Genomic DNA, 21,788 nt, shown 5'->3' on the forward strand with positions numbered 1-21,788 from the left:
TTTCATCCTGTCCTCTGACAACAGGTGTGGTAAAACCCTCTCAAAATCTGGTACAACTACTAACCAATTACTTGATTTTCAACTTTTTTGCCAACTGTAATCCCTTTAAATTATGCTTATAAACAAACTAAGCCTAACAGAGAGTATTATGCACCTGGAATATTAAAGACAAGAAAAATTCAAGCAAATTCCTGGAAACAAATCTCTTCCTTATTAACAAAATGTCTAAAAGCAAACTACAAGAGACTGGTAGGTGGCCTCAAGTAGGTGGAGTGCCTTCTGTTCAATAGGTGGATTTGGAATTTTTCCTTCCAAGCTTTGTTGAGACTTGATCTCCCTCAACTTAGCTGAGCAGTACTATGTGTTAGCAGAAGCTGAGAGTCTCTCTGTATCTATTTTCTGTGCCTCTAAGGAGGAAGTTAATGTAGTTAACACAATGTAGTTAACTGTGTGTATCTTGCTGGGCTGTGCTAGGGTTTTTTTTGTTTGTTTTTTTTTAGCATGATTATCGCTGCTCATGTAACTACAATTTTCAGATGAACTTTCAGATGAAACATGCTATAGTGTTTCACACACTCTTGATCTGGGCCAGTGGTTGGACAAAGTACTACATATGATCAGATTTCTGGAAGGGACAGATTTTCCCATTCCAAGCATTATAAAATACATGTGCACATGGAACAGCTAGAAGCAACATAACAGCATAAGCTGCTCAATCTTTTACTGGAGAGGAGGGCAGGAGAAAGGAAGGAGGAGACAAGGGACCTTTCAGCTTATTCAAATTTCTAAGCCACCAAAAAGCTGCACAATTGTCACTGCTAGCACAAAGAAAAGAAGTGAAGCAATTATCGGGGGAAACTTGCTGAAGGATATTAATAGTTGCTTTATTAATATTGCAACAGTTCCAATTTACAACAATATAAGTTAATCCTATGCATGTTTTAATTTAGGTATTAAATTCCAAGTTTTTTGCCAACAGCAACTAATGATGAAGCCATTTTTAATCTTAAATGTTTAACAGCACTCCTGAGGACTCTGAAGAGCAGAAAGATTCCACCTGAAGGATAAGCCGTTTATAATTCCAAAACTTTCCTGTTTCTGAGTCGATTTTGCAAACATTTAGTCCCAAGAGCTACAGAGACATCATATACCAGCTTGCTTTTTAAATATACATTTTATGAACTATATTGCATAGAACTACTACCTTGACCAGCCAACAACTTACTTCTGTCACCATGAAATTTTCGACATGTTTTTACAGCAACAAAAACATCTTCCTTATTCACTGGCTCTCCCTATATGAACAAAGCAAAAATTAATCTTTTAAGTGTAGGCTGTACCTGTAGTATTTTATAGGATATGTCCATACATATAATAAAACAGGAAATATCTTTCTATTGTATAGCCCATCAAGCAGAATAGTGTTCTCATGATACATCAGGAAGTAAATTTTTATCTCTTGAAAAGAAAGGCATTGGTTGTTTAAAATTCCTGAAATGACATTACTGGAAATTTTTTTCCATTGATGTAATACTCTAACAAGAACTGAAACACCTATCATTACGAAAAGATTGTAAGCAGAAAAACTTGTTGAACTAAGAACAATTCATCCAAAAAAGAATGTTTTCTTAATTTCTTTCAAATTGGTCACTATGAGAACACAAATTGTATCACACTTGGAAAAACCAGCTTAAGCATACACATTAGAAATCTTTGTATTTCCTCAACTATAATAAACCATTTGACCACTTTGATTTGTTACCCTTTCTGGCACCTAGAATTTTGCTCTCCTGGAAGCACAGAACATTTTTGGCCTCTAGCTACACTTCACTCATAATGTAATAAACGTGTTCTCCTAGAGGTGGAAGAGATGGGCTGTACTTTAAGGCACCAAATACTAGATTACATTTTATCTTTAGCCTCAACAAGTTTTAGATTCCCATTAGTGGGAATAAAAAAAGATCATCTATACTTCAGTATCTCGCTGTGTAAAGAGTGCAAGGATAAATAATTTATAGATCATGCGCCAACCAAGCATTGTGGTAGAAACACTCATTAAAGCATACACAGTATTAGTTGCCAGGAAATATTCTGTGCCACAGAAGCCTGAAAGCATATCCAAAATACATCCTAGTAAATGCCAGAACAAACTATTTTGTTGGGATTTTTTTTTTTTTGCTTACTTAAAAATATTTTCTCAAGTTTTGAGATTTTTAAGCTCAACTATTCTGTGTTTTAATGAGAGTTTTACTTTTACTAAGCAAATGGTATTTAAAATATTGTACTTACACAAAGTGGCAGAAAGTTACTAAATGTTGTTGCACAGTGATCAACCTTAAATGAATTCATATCATCTGTGCAGAACTCGGGCACTGGAGTAAGATGTGGTCCTTCCCCTTTGTGCCAAATGTACAGGGCAATCTATCAAAATTGGAAACATTTATATCAGTAATTAAACTAGATAAAAACTTTCAGGACATACAAAAAAATCATATTAACAAGAAAAGTGAAAGATAAGGGATGGTGTAGCAGATTTGTCCCTGAGTTGATTAACTAATGCCTCCATATTCTTCTGGTGGCACCATGCTCAGAAACAAGTATTGGTTGCTGGCTCTTCTTATCACTCCCTGCAAGTGGAAGGATAGAGAACAGTACTTGTGCTCCTGGGTCCTTTAACCAATTGGCCCTGTATTAGTTCAGGATTCAGCAATCAGAATTAATCACATGAACCAATAAAGAAGCAATGCTCCTAGAGAACAAAGAGTATTTGACAATCGTAGCTTATGATTAATTATTTATGAAAACTCACAATGTGCTACAATTTCCCACTGACAAATGGAATTTCAATAGAAAGCCTTAGAATGGTGTGAAGCTATTTTATTTCAGAAGTGAGGTTAGAGTGCCATTTTAGGTTGTAGCACAGGATGACACAAGGTTACTAAAACAATGGAAACATATTTACAATAAAGATGAAAATAGTCTTAGTCCTAGTTCAGACCCAACATTAGATGTACAAAAAATTCTGTTATTCAATTACAGCTTTGAATAGGCATCAGGGAATATGCCATATATGGTACAGTTACAAAAAGTCTACTCAACAACCTACAAATGAACAGCAGCATCATAAAAACACTTTACCATATTTGCAAGATACGAAAGTGATATAAATGTTATGGATCTAAGAAATAGGGACTTGGAAAGTAAAAAGGTAACACAAACAAAAAAGAAATAAAAAGTATGTAGAGCACAATAAAAAACCAAAGACTAGAGGCATATGACATTAGGAGTCCATCAAACTAAAATATTTCTTATAAACTTAAACCCAGTCATAAAAACAGATTATATTTTTTGATTTATTGTCAATCTTGATTCACACAAGAAGAGCATAGACAAAAAAATAATTTAAGACAGAGAAGATGGTGATTTATTAAATAAATGAGAGGGAGTGAAACTCTCTAGGGAGACATGAGATTGTGCAGAAAGAATAACTACAGGGCAGAAGTAGGTTATCGATGGCAATAAATTTGAAATAAAACATATGCAAAGACCTGCTAACAGAATAATAAGTGGATGGAAGTAATTTTGTCCGTCAAGTGATCAACTGGTTTTTACTAAGCAATCTGTGGCACATAAAGAAGTGGCTCTTAATAATCTTTTTTTTATGACAATATGTTTAGATACTTTTTTAGTGCTGAGGTAGACTGGAATACTGGGAATATATGAATGATTTTATCTTAAAAATAAAGTTAAAATAAAATGACATTGTTAAGCCCAAGGTTTTGCACTGAGAAAAATTAAGAAGAGGAAAAAAACAGCTTCTGGTCTTGTTTCTTACAGCAAAATGAAAGCTGAGAGGGATTCAATTCTTTTTTGAGAAATACATCAGTCGGTGAGGGGAAACTATATAAAAGAATGGTTTTGCATAAAACCAAATTTATTTAAATATAAATAAACATATACATATTATAATTTATGTTTATATTTTTATATATTAACATAAATACACATCTATATAAATACACCATAGATTTATGTTGTAATAATTAAAACTACTTCTTCATTTCAAACCATAATCTTAATCCTGTTCTTCCTTCCTTCTTCCCATTCCTTATCCCAATCTTAATCATAATCTTATTTCAGGCCAAAACCTTATTCCAGATTCATTCCCCTCTTCTACCCCTGGTTCAGAAGTTCACTTTGGTGACAGTACAAAACCCTGAACAGCACAAACATTTTAAATGCAGAAAAAATAAAAAACCCTCCAAAAAATTAGCACAGATACTCTTTCAAAGCCTCCTTCTCATGTTCCTTTCAGTCAGTTCACTCACTGTCTGAAATACCTTCTGCCAACCGTTTCAAAGTGTTGCATAGCAGAGACAAAAAAGTCTTTCCTGTCTTCCAAGCTGCAAGCTGCAGCACTGCTTGTTCACACAAAGGCAGATTCCTCAGAGTATTTAATGGAAACCCCACCATATTTAGCTCTGAGAGGCTGATTCAGAAAGTGAGGCTGGCTAGAACTGAGATACTGCTCACCTCCTATGGTTCATGAATTGGAAGTCTCCTTACTTACAGAGCAATCCTTACAAGATACCTCAATGTATACAACCATGTATGCATTCTTATATGACTGCAAGCTTATTAATGAATTTTTCTATGCTTAAAATGTAGTTCTAAAGTATTACAATACTCTAAAGGAAGGAAAAGAAATCTAACATGCTATTGCAGTCAAACTTTTTAGCAATGTTTAAGAATAATCTCTTATTTCCATTATGATTTAACACTATTCAAATATGTAACTTGGAGACAATTTTTTCTTTCATCACTCCACTTCTTACCTCATGCTTTAAATCTATTGTAAAGTCTGATTTGAGTGGTTCGCTCTTCAACTTCTTTGCAAGCCTATGTAATTAGAGACGAAGAAATTAAATCAAACATTAAAAAAACCAATCACTACTGCATGCAGCAAAGTGTGGCCGGTACTACTGACCATCTTATAAGGGGAAAAATAATAATAAATCACATTTCTTTATTTATTGCCTCAAGAAGCAACTTATATTTATCATATAAATCTTTTTTTTAAAAAAAAATCTGATAATGCCATGATGTTAATATTAGTTTTCAACACACACACTTTGATACATTCTTCCTGCACAAGAAGAAAGTTCTCATCTGGAGAAGGTAGAGAGTCTGGCATAAAATTTTCAACAGATTAAAAGCAGCAGCGCATTTGAAGCTCAGTATTGATCAGCATCTCAAATGACAGACAATATTCTCTTTCTGTGTATTTCAAAGCAGAGTATTTAGGGCCTTTCAATTAATGAGAACACTGATCCTTGCTAAGGCAAGACACATTCATCTTCTGAGATCTATGAACTTTGAAATCTCATTTGAAAGCACCTAAGAGTCTAAGCAGAAATAAATATGTAGTTTGTCTGCACGGCATGAGAAGCCCTTCTAGAGGGCAATGCAGACACCCTACAACCCAAGAATAAAACCACTGTCTGGGGGAAAATACATTCTTAAAATTACAATATGGAATTGATCTAGTTAAACGGTTAGTACTGGACAACTATTAGCTACTTGATGTAAGCAGAGTGAAGCAAAATAAATCACATGCAGAGCAATGATACGGAAATCTATTTCTGCACTCTTGTTTAATTTTGAAGTGTTCATAATAATTATACTTGGAATGTGTAGAATAATGGAGAATAAACAGAAAGTGACTTAAATTTCAATTCTTACTTGTTAACAAGTGGAATGCTAAGTGCCCAACCAGCAGCAAAATCTGGAAATTTAAAGAGTGTAGGATTTTCAGCGAAGGCATAATGGTGAATTATTGTAGATTCTTCATCATATAATGCTTTACCTAAAAACCACTCCTGTAAAGGAATATAGGAAAGAATTTTGTTCATCTACAGCATCCTTTTAGTGAAGATGACGACTGCATTCATACTGAATAAAGCAAACCTGAAAACAAAAACATGGGAAGCACATTGTTCACAATAAATAATCCAAACAAAAGCTGCACTTGGTGAGAAATTAAACTAGAGATCGTTCTCTGAAATCAGGCAGCATTTTCAAACTCCAGAACATGCCTTTGTTTCCATCTGTTCAAAGAACACTGAATCCCATAGAATGGCTGAGGTTAGAAGAGGCCTCTTGAGAGCATCTAGTCCAACTCCCCTGCTCAAGCAGGATCACCCGGTGCAGGCTGCCCGGGAATCTGTCCAGTCATGTTTTGAATACATTCCACAATCTCCCACAATCTCTCTGGGCAACCTGTATACCAACTTCTTACTATGCAGACTGCTGAGACTTGAAAATTAATATTGAAGGAGCTCTGACATAAATCACCTTAAATTTTGTACCTGATGGACTACTACTATATATAAGGAATCAGGGATGGACTGTTACACTAAGATGACAATTACTATGTACAAAAGCAAAATGTTTTATTTTCCTTTTATTGCAGGTTGGAACATAATTTGTTATTTTATTAGAATCTGTATGTAATGCAAAGGAGAGAGTAAAATTGGCAAAAGGGCAGCATCTAGAATAAAAATGTTCCTGTTTCTATTCTGAGAATATCAATTAGAAGTAGGTGTTTCTGCAACAGAAAATAAAAGGATATTCCAAAGGTCTGAATATATTCAGTCCTTTGTTTTGAAGACCTCTGAATTGTTATTATTATTACCATTTTAGAAAAGAACTGTGAGAAAACACATGGCCGTGTGCCTGAAAAAGAAGTAAATATGCTGAAGTGAGTCCTGAAGCAGAATTACAATAAAGAAGCAAAATATTTCACACAGGAGATTTTGGCTTCTTTTATTACAGGAAAAGGACTGACACCAAGGTGCTTTTTTCTGAACACCAAAAACTCTAAATATTAGCACCTTTCATGTCAGTTGCATTGCCAAATTTGCTTTGCTTCTTGGTGACTGTACCTCTATTTTGTTCTGCAAGTCTTTTGGTGTTGTTTTTTTTTTCCCAATAGGTATAGAATACTTACCACCAAGACAGATCAGCAACAGAATGCAAGTAAAACACCCTACTGTTTTACATCAGAGACAAACTAGCATCAGTCATTCAGTCTGATGATAATCAGAATTGGTAACAGACAGAAAAATGGGGAGAAGGGACCACAAAACAGACTATATTCATCTTTTATTTATGGTGCATAATTTTCAGGCTATTCACAGAAAAAATGGTTTCTCTTCTTGATTTTAACAGTTCTTCACCAGCCATACAGGCATTTGTAGTGCTTTGTGTTAAATGCCTTGCTCTCAGCCTCAGCAACAGAAATCTATGCCCCTGTTTTAAGGTGTTTGGACACATCTTTTTCAACATTTGGCAAAACACACTCAATCACATTAAAAAAACCTCAAATCTCTAAACTTTTATTTCACCTTAGACTTGTCAAATCTTCTGAGTGTTTCTACCAGTTTTACGACCTGTATTCTTGTATCTTCTTCACAGAAGAAAATCCATGAGGAGTTCCGACCATAAGTAACAGAGAAGCTAAAAAAAGAAAAACATTTTACTAATAAGATGGCTTATGAACAAAAAGCAAATTCAAAGCACATTCCCCAAATGTAAATAATTTGCCATCAGTTCTTCATTCACACAGAAGTGAAAAATTTTACTACTGATTTAGAATTACACAAAGGACTACTGTGAATTGATAAAGATACTGACTCTGCTGCTATCTATTTATAAAACACCAGTTATGCTAGAAAAAAGGGAACAGAGATACATAAAGAATTCCCATTCAGAAGTGTACAAGTCTAATAGCTACGTATGAATTCAGAAGTCCACAGATAGCAGTTTTAGTTACATTCCTCTTCTTCCAAGGGGCCCCACCATTGGTCATCTAAAATCTAACAGCACTGCCACCATCATCAAAATACCTAATGACAGGTTTTCTCACAGCTGTTGGACACTGATCATTCCCAGCCTAAAAACTTCATTAGCATTTCCAGTACAGTGAAACTGTTCTGACTGAAGGGACTCCTCAAAGATAGCAATAATCTCAATGCAGTATTCCTGACTCCTTCAGAAAAATTACATTCCTTGTTTCTCTGTTCCTCTAACATTAATTCTTCCCCTACTCATCAAAACAGAGCCACATTAATTAATAACATCCCAACGGGAAAAAACCTATTATATTTATTTTTCCAGTTCCTTTTGCATGGCTTTTGGGAATTATTCCCAAGGCTAAGTACTTAAGGTCTCCAACAGAGTCTTATGGAGACCTCAGAGCACAAAAGTTTGGAGTTCAGACTGCAAGAAACCTTGGAGATACCACAGTAAGATCCTGTTTTGGATAATTTTTTAAAAAGGGATTTCTTCTCTGCTGAATGAACATGGTTACTGAGACGAAATGTAGCAGGCCTTCTGGGCACAATAAGGATACTGTGTCATAAGACATCCACTGAATCTTGTATCTTCTGAAATTAAATATTTTGTCCAACTTAACCTGTGCCCAAGAAGTAAAAATTAAGAATTTCCACAACTGCTTAGAGACCTCCATGAAAATGCTGACTGAGAAATCTATTCTTTTGAAAGCAGTTTTCTGATACAGATGCATCTTATATCACAATTAAAAGCATCATCAGCTGCTGCAGGATGGGCTGAACTCCTTTCTTCCTCTTTTGTCCATTGAGAAAACAAAACAATACAAGCTTCAAAACATCAACATACTTCTAAACTATTCCATGTCTTCATTTGCCAAAAGTACTAAGTGAAAGAGTACACAAGGAAACTCATACCCCAGAAATCTCAAGATGGAAATCCTCTACTTAAGATTCCTCTTCTGTTTTCTAAAGAATTTTTTCCTACTTTCTCACACATATGAGCATTTGTATTATTTTCTTTTAGCTTTGCTATGTTGTAAGAGCTGTGTCTGCAAACCGTGTCACCATGACATAATAATTCAGAAAAGAAACCACAAGGTCATTGAAACAGGAGCTAAGCAGGGAAGAAAAGAAAGATGATTGATAGTTTGAACATCATCTTCCAGTTTTACAATTTACTTCAAATCTCTTCTGCAATTTTTCACAGTTTACATATATCTCACAGCCACTATACAAGCACTATTTACATTTTTCTACACACAAAGTAATGGAAAGCAGAAGGAAAAGTATCTTGTTCTGCAACCACTGTGACAACCTCATCCTGAATATGTCTAATATATTGTATTAATTAAATTAAACCTCAGGAGGCTGCAGATTTCAAATGCAAGCTTCAGGCAAAAGATAGTCTTCCGTACCATGGAGCTTCAGGATTACTAAAACAATTTCCTGACAGTTTGCAAGATACTGCCATGTAAATCCAGCATGTCCTCCTTGGAGCCATCTGCATAAGCTAAGAATAAAAGACATTTGAGACTACCTGTCTTTTCTGATCATACTAGTATGAAAATTTGCCATATAAGCATCTAAAAAGATGCTGAAACCTACAACTTCTCACTACAGAGACACACGGTCTCTTACAAACTCTATAAGCAAAAAACCCCAAATAAGTATTAGGATCTACTTGTTTTTAATTTATTCTACTTCATTCAATCAAGTAATCTGAAAGATCAAAATTTCTGTAATACCTCACACTGTAAAAAGTGGGGACAACATAGAAAATTACACATTTAAAAATGCTGTTTCTTTAGACTAGTTTACTTCCCTAATAATTTTAAAATGCACAGTGATTTGAAGAAGGTTGCTGCTCAGTTAAATTCTATTGTTACTGCTTTTTTATTTTAAATAAGCTTCACTGATTTAATTAAGTTTATCAGAAAATTGCTTTATAAAACAAAAAAAAGAAATACAGTAAGAAAGTTAAAATATAAAGCTGCAACTCTCGTTAAAAATTTTTGCTTCTGAAAATACAGGTCTGAGTAACTAATACATATATTCTGGGTTACAAAAATTTCTGAAAACAACTGGCATTCATTACACTTACTCTGTCATTAATGGCAATATTGTCCATGCACCTTCATGCCTGTTGATCTGATGAATAAGCAGAACCGTAGGCAATTCCTTTAAGAAAAATAAAAATATTCCCATTAAACTTGAATTATATGTACTTTCTTCCTAAACATCAGTTGATCTTTAAAAAAATATTCTGGAATGACTACTTAGTTTTCATTGGTTTTGACTGGCAAGCAGCCCTGAAGAATAGATGACTTACACTGGTATGAAACAAGGTGAACTAAGTTAGGGATGGTGCTTCTTCCAACCCATAATTTCCTAATTGTCTTTTAGTTACAAAGCTAACAGACTTCAGTTCAATGCTTTGCATAAGAACCCATGTAATCAACATATCATAATCTCCTTCCATCCCATGAAGAAATACTTATAAATAATGAAGGGTGTTTTACAAAGGCTGCCATTGGACAATCACCTTACGCACAGCTTAAGTGGGAGTTCTAACACTCTTTACTTTGAGCCGAGCTTTGACCTGTCACACTAACATCATGACAAAAAAAGACGGATTTAAAGAAAAATCAAAATGAGGAGTTAGCATTTTTTCTTCCTGAAAAATCAAAGAAGCTTTCCTACAAAGGAAAACACTTCTCCTAAGTTCCTTTGCTCTTCTGTTACTCAAAGCCTCTTTCCTGTGGCAGATCCCAATGTCTAACACATAAACAAGAATTCTGGGGCAGTTTCCAAGAAAATTCCATTTAAAAAAAGCCTTCTGATGAACCAAACTGCACAATTTGTAATACATGTGGAAAGCTGCATACACATACATCCCTCAATACACACGCAGTACTTTACTCCATCAGCGAGTCTGATCCCCCACTGCAGCATCATTCTGTCCAAGCATGACACCAGATAAAGGGAAGGGAGAGGCTCCCTGCTCACCTGACAGTCTGACAGGGAGTCACTGCCCACAGAAGCATGGGACCCACCACAGCATTCAGGGGAGCAGCACTTTGGCTGGCACAAAACTTCACATGGGATACTTAGGAAAGAGCACAAGGTCAGCAAAAGAGGGATCATGGTGTTTGAGGAGTGATTTAAGCCCAGCTGGAAATTAAGCACCACACAGCTGCTCACTCAATCTCCCTCTTCCCTTGTCCTAGCTGAAACCAGGACAAGGAGGAAAAAGTCATTGGTAAGTACAAGGAAAAAAGGGAGTTGGTCACTTGTAGCAAATTGCTGGTCAGGATACTTGTCTGGCCATGGCTTGCTCTGATCACTGCTGTCTGTCCTGTCTTCTCCTTAAATTTTGTTTCTAACTCCTGGGCAGGAGGCTTTTTGTTTGTATTTGGAGGTCTGTGTTCCCACAACCAGAAAGAGAACCATGAGTTGTAGGGGTGCACCTGTCTCTTCAGGCCCTAATCCTTTTCCACTTACAGCTTGCATGTGCCACACATTCCTGCTTAGTGAATGCTTTTTGTGGATGATGCCATTAACATAAAAGTCACACTTGAACACAAAAATAATTTATTTTCTAAGAAAACTTCTAAGATAAACCACTATTTGCTGACTCTTCAAGTTTATTTTAAATCCTTTTTAAGGGCAGTTAAGCACAGCATCTAGAAATACATAAAACCTCCACATTTCATATACTAAAGAAAACATCTCTACTGCCCTAAGGAATAACTATGACTCTCAGGAGCAATAACCTTATACAAAAATAAGGATTTACACTATTGAAATTACCCAAATCAAAAAGAAACAATGCCAAAACTCCAATTTGTAACAGGATATTCACCTGCATCTCAAAAATCAGCACCTCTGATTTACGGTTTCAGTTCAAACTAACCTAACAAATAGGTTTCTGCTTGTTTTCAATTTATTGAAAAACCAAATGTTCAGAGTTTTTTGTGGAAGTGGCAAATCTTACTCATTCTCAACATCTTGTATTTCACTAAAATGTGAAAATGGTAAAATTTACTTTGGTATAGTTTTATCTTTATTGATTTTATTTACTTAGATTCATTTATTTTTACTTTTGGTATAAGTTTATGATAAAACCACAAAATTATGCTTACTTAAGGAGCTGCAGATAGGAAGATAAAAGGGAAGACCTCTGTCTTTACAACATTTATTTTCACATGCATACAAAACCTGCAGTTAGGCTAGTATTTGTAGGAAGCCACATATTTAATGTAAAAATAGACAAAGAAAATAGCAGTTAATAATAATACTCTCAGTGTCTCTATCACACTGAAAGCTGAAACTGGATTAATTTTAGATAAAAACAGCATTTACCCATGCAAAAGATATAAAGTAAATTATATAATCTAAGTAGCTGAACTATCATACTCTATTTCCTTTGTGCAGAGCAAAGGAGTGATGATAAAGCAAAAGCACTCTCTCTTCAGCTAATCAAATACTCTTACAAGGTATCTTTTGTCTTTGACATTCTCATAAACCTGCTCTCTCTCTACCCAACTTCCTCTAAAATATGAAAATAAATGTCCTGCATGATCTCTTCCTTCCACTCACCTCTAACCATATATTAATTCTAACTTAATACAGGAGATACTGAAAACACACTCTATAGATCTAAAACAGCCACTTTCAAAAATACAGGAGGATTTCTGTTGCTTTTCCTTTCTCATTTTTACTCTGAACCTAGTGGAACTGGGCTGACCTATTCATTTTATTTATTCTATCTTCAGTGCAAGGACAGAAAAAAAAAAAAAGCAAAATGTATCTGGTGTCAGCTTTGAGGAGTGGAAGGGCACGTGCTGTCAAGGTAATGAAACGTAACTTGCACACTGTGTCTATCTCAGAAAACTCTCCTACAAATGCATCCAAGGCCTGTACTGCATTCACTCGTTATTCTAGCTTGAAACTATTGTTTCCACAGTCACAAACCACATGTGTTTTCACACATACCAACATTCTACATATGACACAAGTACCTTATAATCTAAATAACATCATCCAATCACTTTTTGAAGACTAAGAAACTACTCTTCCCACTTACACAACTGAGCTGACTTTAAAGGGCAAAACCAAGAAATTAAATTGCTTATGGTCTGAAATATAGCATGAGATATTTTTACTCTAAATACCACCTACTCTGTCAGCACAGTGAGATCAGCAATACCTGCCACAGATGACAATTGCAAACTTCACACAGATGAAAATCTAAGTGTGAATAAAGGGGTTAGATTCACATTTTCAAGCCAATTCCAAAGACAGACTCACTCAGCCTCATATGTATCTTAAAATCATCTAGTATTTTTTATGCAAGTTGAAGTATGAAGATGCTAATGACACAATCAATTTCACACCAAATCATCAAGAGAACTCTGGTTTTTGAATCTAAATATTGAAAGTTCTCTTCATAAATATGAAAAAACTTGGAGGACTAGCATATCCAATAAAGAAAAAGTAATTCAGAATAAGGAAGGGAGTTGTTAACATGAAACCAGTATCTGTATTCCTTCTGCACTACATGGAATTTCATATCAGTCTACCGAATCCTATATGAGAAATGTGCAATTTATAGAGAACAAAACCATACAGGGTAAAAACAAACTAAAATACTATGTTTTCATAGACTATGAGGCCAAAATGGGCTTCTCTACGCACCCAGGATGGCAGAGATCCACCCCAGCTAAGATGGGATTCCCATGCTATGTCACATCCTCTGTGATGCTCTAGCAGAACTGTGTTTGCTTTGTTTTCCTACAAAATAGTTCACTGAATTTCATCTAAGCATAACCAAACCCTGCCCTAAGTGTATTCTTTTGTGAGAACACAACTCACACTAGATCTTGCTCAGCACTATTAATTACATGTCCTGTGTGACATGATTTTGCAAGTATGACACAGAAACGGAACTGCAGTGAAATGCAAAACACGACAGTAATGTGTTCATTGTTATATTACTGAGTCACCCGAGCAAAAAGCCATCTTGTAATACACTAGAGATAAACGAAGTACTGTACAGGAATTTGCTCCTAATGAGTCCAGTTTGCTCCTATCTGTAGGTGTCTTGCATGTATTACCTCTTTGCTTTGTGAGCTCATTAAACTGCCTCACGAAGCCCAGAGCCGAGGGGCCGGAGTGGGGACCTTTAACCCTGAGCACTGCTGCTGAACTGCAGAGCTCCAGACTCAGAAATGCTTTCCTATCTCCACATACCCTACAAGCACGTAACAACATTTTCCCTACTCTCTTTTCTTCTTTTCAGTAATCAATCCTAAGACACACTCAGAGCTAGCCTACCTTCTCAGCCTTCCCTTGGGAGGTTAAATAAGCCAAGCTCTTACAGTCATCTGTTATGACTACTTTGACAAAGTAGAGCTGTGGAATACATACTGAAGTCTCCCTTCAGCTTTATTTTCAAAAACATGCCAATTCGGTAGACATCCTGAAGGATTTCTAAAAGAAAGTAATAGCAACAGTAAAAGAAAGTAATAGCAAATCTCCTACCTCTAAGCCCAGTGGGTCAGACAATTTACTGGGAATTACCAGCTTCAAACATTATACCAAACACCACATCTCTATATTCTAACAATTTCCTTAAATATTGAAAATTGCATTACACATTTCAATTATTTCTCATGTTTTAAAGACATAAATATCAATTTTATCAGAGCCCCATTTCCAAGAATCCAAGACTAAATATTATTTCAATAATCCTATTCAAATAAAACTCACGGATGATTTAAAGTACTATTTTACATTACCACTGTAAAAGAACTTTGCTTCTGTTTAACACATCTCTTATTTAGGAGCTTCTCCAGAGTTGTCCAGTCCTTTTAATTTCTTGCTCTATTTCTTCCTTTAGACTTCATTCATGGAATCCTAAACCAGTTTTGAGTTGGAGGGAACATTTAAAGCTCTAGCCCAGGCCCCTCCAGTGAGCAGGGAGACCTTCAGCTACATCAGGTTGCTCAGAACCCCAACCAAAATGATCTCAAATGTTTCCAGGGATGGGATATAAACCACCTCTCTGGCAAACTGTCAGTTTTTCACCAACATCACTGTAAAAATTTCTTCCTTATGCTGGGTCTCAATCTACTCTCCTTTAGTTTAAAAGCTTTACCCTTTCCTCATCATTACAGGCCTCTAATAAGTCTGTTCCCCTCTTTATAAAACCCCATTAAGTACTGAAAAGCCACAATAAGGTGTAAAAGACTCCCACAACAAAAAATCCATGTATCTAATGAGGCAGGATTTTCAATAATCATTGCTCCTCAGGAAGCCCAAAGTAATAAAGTATAATGTACTATTTTCCATTAGAGAGAATTTCTACTTCTGTTCTACTCTCAGTTGCCTGGTTATGATTTTAAAAAAGAACTGAGTTTTCATAATATATTAGTGTAATTTCAGAGTTCAGTGAAAGGCCATAGCATTACCCTGCTTTCACAAATCAAGAGCAAGTATTGTGTGCAAATTAACAAATCAGACCTTATTTTGTAACAAGACAAATAAAAGATGTGGAAAAAATCTGGAAAAGTTTTGAGTGCTTATTATAAATGCTACCACAGATGTGTATAATAGGACAGTAGCCTAGAATGACAACAACATATTGCAGTAAAGTGCCATTTGTTTGCTCTTCACTTGAGTGAATAAAAAGCAGTGAGGAATACTTTCTCCAAGCTCACAGTTTACAAGAATTCTAAATAAATACAATCATACAGAAGACAGGCATGTGGTATAGAGTAGTACATAGCTATTATTCATGAAAACTAATTTTAAAGATGAACCACCATTATTATGTTGCCTGGTCTGAGTAATGTTTTTGTTTGGAATGTGTTTAAGATTGGATTTAAGTATTGTAATGCATAATATTAATGTGTAAAGTGAGTTTTTACTTAAAAGCAAAGTCTTTGTCAATCCCAACTAGCACATAAAAACACTTCAGATTGGATATTGGGACAGATTTCTTCACTGAAAGAGTGATTAAGCACTGGAACAAGCTTTCCAGGGCAGTGGTAGAGTCACCAGCCCCACAAGTGTTCAAAAAACTGAGCAGATGTGGTACTTGCTGATATAGTTTAGTGGGAGTGGTGGTATTCAGTCAAAGACTTGATTTGGAGTTTTTAAACCTTGATGATTCTATGATTCAAGCAATGAAATTAAGCAATTTATGGGGTTCAGATGCTTCTTTGAATATCAGCAAGATTAGCAGTATATTTATATTCGTGGAAAGCCTGAAGCATCTTTCACTGACAGCAAGACTGAGACCGTTATCTCCCAAGCTCAGTGTGATACATGGGGGAGCAGGTCCCTTCCCCACAACAGGCTCTGGCCAAGTAAATCTAATGTACCTATTTTAACTAGGGAAGAAGAGAAGAAACAGGAGAGCAGAAAAAAAGCTTCCACAAGGCAAGAAATTTGATGAATGTATTTCAAGTACCAGTATAGATGCTCAGGAGAATTTACAAGAACAAAACAACTGTCACCAGGTAATGATTTCAATCTGAAGATTGAGTAATTCTAGTTTCATGTATACTTGAGCATTCTATTCAAAGATGATTGAACAATTTTAATATAGCAAACAGCAATGGAGGAGGAAGCTTTATAGCAATCTCTTATTCTTTACTAAGAAAAGAAATACCTTAGTACAACAGGTTTATTCAACAGTAATACCTTAGTAATACAGAAATACCTAAGTAAAACAGGTTTGCTCCCATTAAGTATATAGAGATTGCTGCTGAAGATGCTGAGAGAGACACTTAGCCTAAAGCACTTTAAACTTCTGAATTCCTTGTTTTTATTTTGCCCTGACATGGCAAGACATCTCTGTGAAGTGACAGGTCCTATTGTCTGCATTTAAAAATCAAAGAAAGTTACCTCATATTTGATTGGTAAAAGCAGTAACATAAAAATGGTATATGATGTGCAAGGCAGGGCTGAGGGCAGCCCAGTCATCACTACTAAAACATTTAAAAGATCTCATTAGGGCAGAATTATCTGACTGCTACAAATTCCTTCAAATCTGCTGAGCATCCATTAGAGGAAAACGATCCTGTTCACCTTCCAGCACAAAGTGTAGGTAACTTTTAAACTTTCAACAGTTAATGAGCAAGGCATCAATTCTGCTGATAAAAAAGCCTAGCAATTGTCAGAAGGATGCCAGAACCTTTGCAGAATGAGAAGCAAGGGCATATTAGGAAGTCAAAGATCAAACAATTAAAACAAAAACCTAGGAGAACAGCTGGAGGAAAGCAAAGAAAAAAAGTCACTCAAATGTGTAAAGCCCTGCAAGCTGACCTTGAAGAGATTTAAGACAACTCCAAATCGCATTTTCCAAACTAAGCAGTAACTTTTGAACACATTCCCTGGAACACTTTCAAAAGGTTTTATTTTGAATGCACCTCACCTTTCCACAGAACAGAATTTAGGAGCATCTCACAAATTGAGCACCCAAATACTAAAGCCCCAGAATGAGCATTTGCACTTTAAAATGCAAATCCTAAAAGGAATGAAGCATTATGAAGAAAACCAAAGAAAAATGACCAAGAGCATACTGATACTAGGCAATGTATGCAAGAAGAATAAGTAACACAACAAAAAAAAAGTCAAACACAGGTGCTAACATGGATAAAAAAGTAGAAAGTGGAACTTCATAGACTGACCACTTAAATGCACACTCTTATTAGGGTTTTATACTGCAAGCTCTCCCCACATAATATAAGTGTAGTTTTATGGACAGATTTGGAAAATAAATGTAAATATTTAAGTTGTGGATGATGTTACAAACATAAGAATGAATAAATCCTTGTAGAAAAAAAAAAAAACCCAAAGCTGTTGCTAGGAAGGAAATAAAGGGCACACATAAAAAAACCCCAAAGGGAATCTATCTAGTCATCCTGAGAACTTTTGAAGTTAAAGCATAACAGTTTTAAGCAAAGAAAATAGGGTTGATCTTGAAATGGTGGAAAACCTTGCCATAAAGTCCAACTATTATAGACACAGAGATGGAGGGTCAGGTCAGAATGTAGCCCAGTATTTTACTTAAATATAATCTGTTGAACCTTGTTAAAACTGCAGGATCCAAAAATGAATTGCCTGATCAGTCTCAGCTGGAAAGTGGCTTCCATGAAATGGGAAGCCATTACAGGCAGGAGAGAAGTAAACAAGGTTTTCATACTAGAATCCTGAATTTGAGCAAGTAACAAAAAATTGAAGCAAGAGGTATATTACAGATTGCATTGAATTTATGGCATTAATTTTGAAAATCTCAAGTAAATTATGTCTATTTTATCTAAATATACAAATCAGTTTAAAATTAACTCAGTTGCCTTGAAAAAGAAGTTCTTCCATTGAATCTTATAACCACAACATTATTAATAGGACCCCATTTGATCTTTAGACTTTTCAGGAAAAATTATAGTTTTTTGAATTGGCCGAGGGCATTCAATGCAAGAACCCTCAAGGACCCAAAGCAAAAAAAAATCTCCTTTACCCGGTTTTCATAGGGAAATATACAGACTTTTGTCTTCTAAATGGCATCACAATCACAGGCAATTAAAAAGCACTGACTGGTAATTTTTGAAAAACTTTTTTTTTACCTATTTCCTCATTTTGAAATTAATAGCCAAAAAGTAATCCTGATTTTGATTTTTTTTTTTTTTTTAGACAGAAAGGGCACAGTCCCAAATATTGCCATTTTAAACTCCCAGCAGCTTCCTTACTCTTATTTGGTGCTTCTTAGAAAGGTCTAATTTACAGAGATTAAATGTTCAGGAATCTCGGAAAATTAAGAAGGTTGGTAGAAACTGTAATGAATTTTTGCCATTGCTAAATTCTAACAGAAGAGTTTTGGCTAATATTCAAAATATTGCTATGGAAAACGTTTTTAAGCAAGAACAAAATACTGACATCTACTGGTGACCGGAACTACAGATTGGTTTCACATTAAAAAATTGTTTTAAATACACCGAGAAAGAAAATAAATGGACAAATCACTTGTAAAGATTAATGCCAGTGACTTAATCCATTTTGCAGTGAGACATATATGCTAGTTTAATGAAGTAACAAAATCTAGCAGTTGGACTCCATTTCTCATTTTAAACTAGAAGAAAATAATTAATGAAACCTCTGGACTAAACATCTATTGCTTGGGCCTGTAACAACAGAGGAGTGAACCTGATGATTCAGTCTTTTGTTTTCATACAGCAGTTGTCTTTGAAAACACAAGGATTTAACTTTTTTTTGCCTGAAACGAATAATTTCATATGCATTCTCTGCAGAGAAAAATGCCAACGTCAAATGTTGACATGCAGGATTGCAGAGATGATCTGCCCCATGTCCATAACCAGCATTACTGGGGACTGTCTCACAGTGGCATTGTGAGTTAACCAAAACAATCAAGATGTACCAAGAACCTGCTGATTATGCTCATTTATTTTTTTCCTATACTCTGATGGCTTTCCCCTTTTTCCAAATTTCAGATATGAGATTATTGGTGGGATTTCCATCACTGCTTCTCTTAAGACACCATGACTGTTGTTCAAGAGGTAACTGTTAATACTGGAAAAGCATCACCATTCCAGCATTTCCATAAAGGCTTCTTCTTAAACAGGCAATAAAGGTCTTTAGAAGCCAGGTGAATTTCAGGTACAACTCTGATTACAAAATTATTTCACCTCTTTCCCACAAAACATACTTATATTCCAGCCTCACCGAAACCACTTGTAATTCTACTTACTGAACTTTTCATTACTCGTATTCTGCAACATCAATTACAGAACTCAACTAAAATCCTTGGGTTTAACAACTGACACCATAATCCTCTCTGCACACTTGTCTCAATTCCAAAGAGGACTCTGAAGGAGCAGAACTCCGCAGAACAAAGGCTATTCACATGACTGATTTCATTAAGGGGTTAAAAATTGTACTTAGAATGGATTTAATTACAATAGGTTTGATAAGCTTGGATAAATGAAGCCTAAAACATCAAGCAATCTGATTTAGGCACTACAAGACGAATGTACATAAGACAATTTACATCAGATTTTTTTTTTCCTTTACAACAGAACATGGAAATGAAAAATAGGTCAAATAACCTCACAGCAAGCTATTTCATATCAGGGGATATGTGCCACTCTTAAATTTTTCTTAATTTTAAAAAAGACAAGGAAAATAATTGTTTATACACACTGAACTTTCAATATAGGTTTCTTAAAAACCTCTTCTCTCTAGGCTTACACTTTACAAATCAAATTTCCCATTAGAATGTGAAGTACAACATGCAGCTCTCAGGTCAGTGAAACACAGCAGCAGGTCAAGGGGAGAGTGCTCAGTCTGCAGAGGGGTGGCAGAGGAACAAGGAATAGTTAGGGCAGGTACTGCATCACAGAGGGACAGGGGCAAGAGAGGCATGGAGGACTGCTGCTGCAGGAAGGGGGGAATCCTGCCTTAGGAATTTAATGTCCACACACATTTCCGTTCTACTGCCACCAAGTCACATCTGTGCAAAGGAATTCTGACAAAATCTACATTACAGCACATTCACTGGCTCTATTAAAATACTCATCTAAAATTATTCTGACTAAAAATTAAATTGTTATGTTTTTCACTTCATAAAGAATGCCTCTTTCTTCCTTTGTAAACACACTACAGTCATATTGAAAAACTGCCTTCTTCCAAGTCTCTTACCACTTTTGCATCAAATACCATCCAAACAATAACAGTCATTACACAAAAAGGTTAATAGTTGAAATTAAAAGTAGTAATGAATCACAGTGTACAATCAGTAAATAACCACTGAAATAGTTTTCTTACAAGCACACAAAAAAAGAGTTAGAAAAGAAATAGAATGGATTTGAAAAAAGGCACCAAAAAACCCAGTATTTTTAGTAAAATGCAGCAACAGCATATATAACAACGTGCACTTAATATTATCTCAACATACCTTTCCAAGATCTACAGCCTGGTCCAAAATATGTCTTTTTAGATCTTCTGCTCTCTTGGAATGAAAAGAATTACTTTGACTCTGTATGACAAATACAATTCCTTTTAATTCTGTGAACAAAAGAGTAAGAACACTTAAATATAAAAAAATTATTTTCTGACTTGCTCCAAAGTTAGTTCAAACCCAAGTGTATGTAGGAATCTATTACACAGTGAGCTATTCCTGTAATTATACAAACATTTCATGAACTAGTAAAAGGCATTATTCAACACACACATGCAAAAAATCCAAACCAGCCCTTTTCCAGATTAATTTAAAAAGAGCATGGCATGACTGGAAGATGTGCAGCGGTTAACAGCAGCCACATTCATGAGGTTGCTTTTTCTCCAATACACCAGCACTCTTGTCACCAGAGTTAAAAGGTGTTCATCACAGACCAGCATCTCCCCTCACCAGGAAATGCATGAACATGAAACAGAAAAGCTGCTTCCCAAAGAGAGTTTAAAACCCTACACAGAAACAAACATCAGGCTGAGAGACACACACACACACAAGAACACTGAGTTGATACTCTTATCTAATATGACAGCACCAATATCTCACACGTGTCTTCACAGGGTTTAAAGGCATCATAACTAAAAACTTTAAATGGGGAGAAGACTGAGAGAAATTTAAAAGAAAATAATGAAGTAGCTTTGCAAACATTTATGTATTATAAAAGTGCCTATTGTAAAAAACAAGTAGATGATGAAGCAGATAGCCAAATTATATTGATGATAGGAGATGGAATAATCTTCCAATACTGGGTAATCTTAGAAAACCAGGAAGATATGATCTCATTCAGAGGCAGAGCACAGCAGATAAGAGAGGATGAGACAATAAAAGGAAGAGGACAAATGCCTTTTCCAGAACTCTTAGCAAGTTTGATCTATACTGTTTAGCCCACTCAAGACCAT

At 35.4% G+C, this 21,788-nt stretch overlaps 1 protein-coding gene across 2 annotated transcripts in view; it reads right to left on the reverse strand.

Moving 5' to 3' along the window:
- The window catches only part of B3GLCT (beta 3-glucosyltransferase), a 45,529-nt gene that overhangs the window by 11,278 nt on the left and 12,463 nt on the right, over positions 1 to 21,788 (reverse strand). For both annotated transcript variants that reach the window (XM_068181166.1, XM_068181167.1), the window contains 7 exons: positions 20,833 to 20,942; positions 9,955 to 10,031; positions 7,407 to 7,518; positions 5,743 to 5,879; positions 4,836 to 4,899; positions 2,290 to 2,421; positions 1,226 to 1,295 (listed from right to left, as the gene is read on the reverse strand). In XM_068181166.1, the coding sequence (XP_068037267.1) occupies positions 1,226 to 1,295; positions 2,290 to 2,421; positions 4,836 to 4,899; positions 5,743 to 5,879; positions 7,407 to 7,518; positions 9,955 to 10,031; positions 20,833 to 20,942 (702 nt within the window). The remainder of the gene's footprint in view (positions 1 to 1,225; positions 1,296 to 2,289; positions 2,422 to 4,835; positions 4,900 to 5,742; positions 5,880 to 7,406; positions 7,519 to 9,954; positions 10,032 to 20,832; positions 20,943 to 21,788) is intronic.

Source organism: Anomalospiza imberbis, chromosome 2 (assembly GCF_031753505.1).
Source record: "Anomalospiza imberbis isolate Cuckoo-Finch-1a 21T00152 chromosome 2, ASM3175350v1, whole genome shotgun sequence".
Classification (NCBI taxonomy): Eukaryota; Metazoa; Chordata; class Aves; order Passeriformes; family Viduidae; genus Anomalospiza; species Anomalospiza imberbis.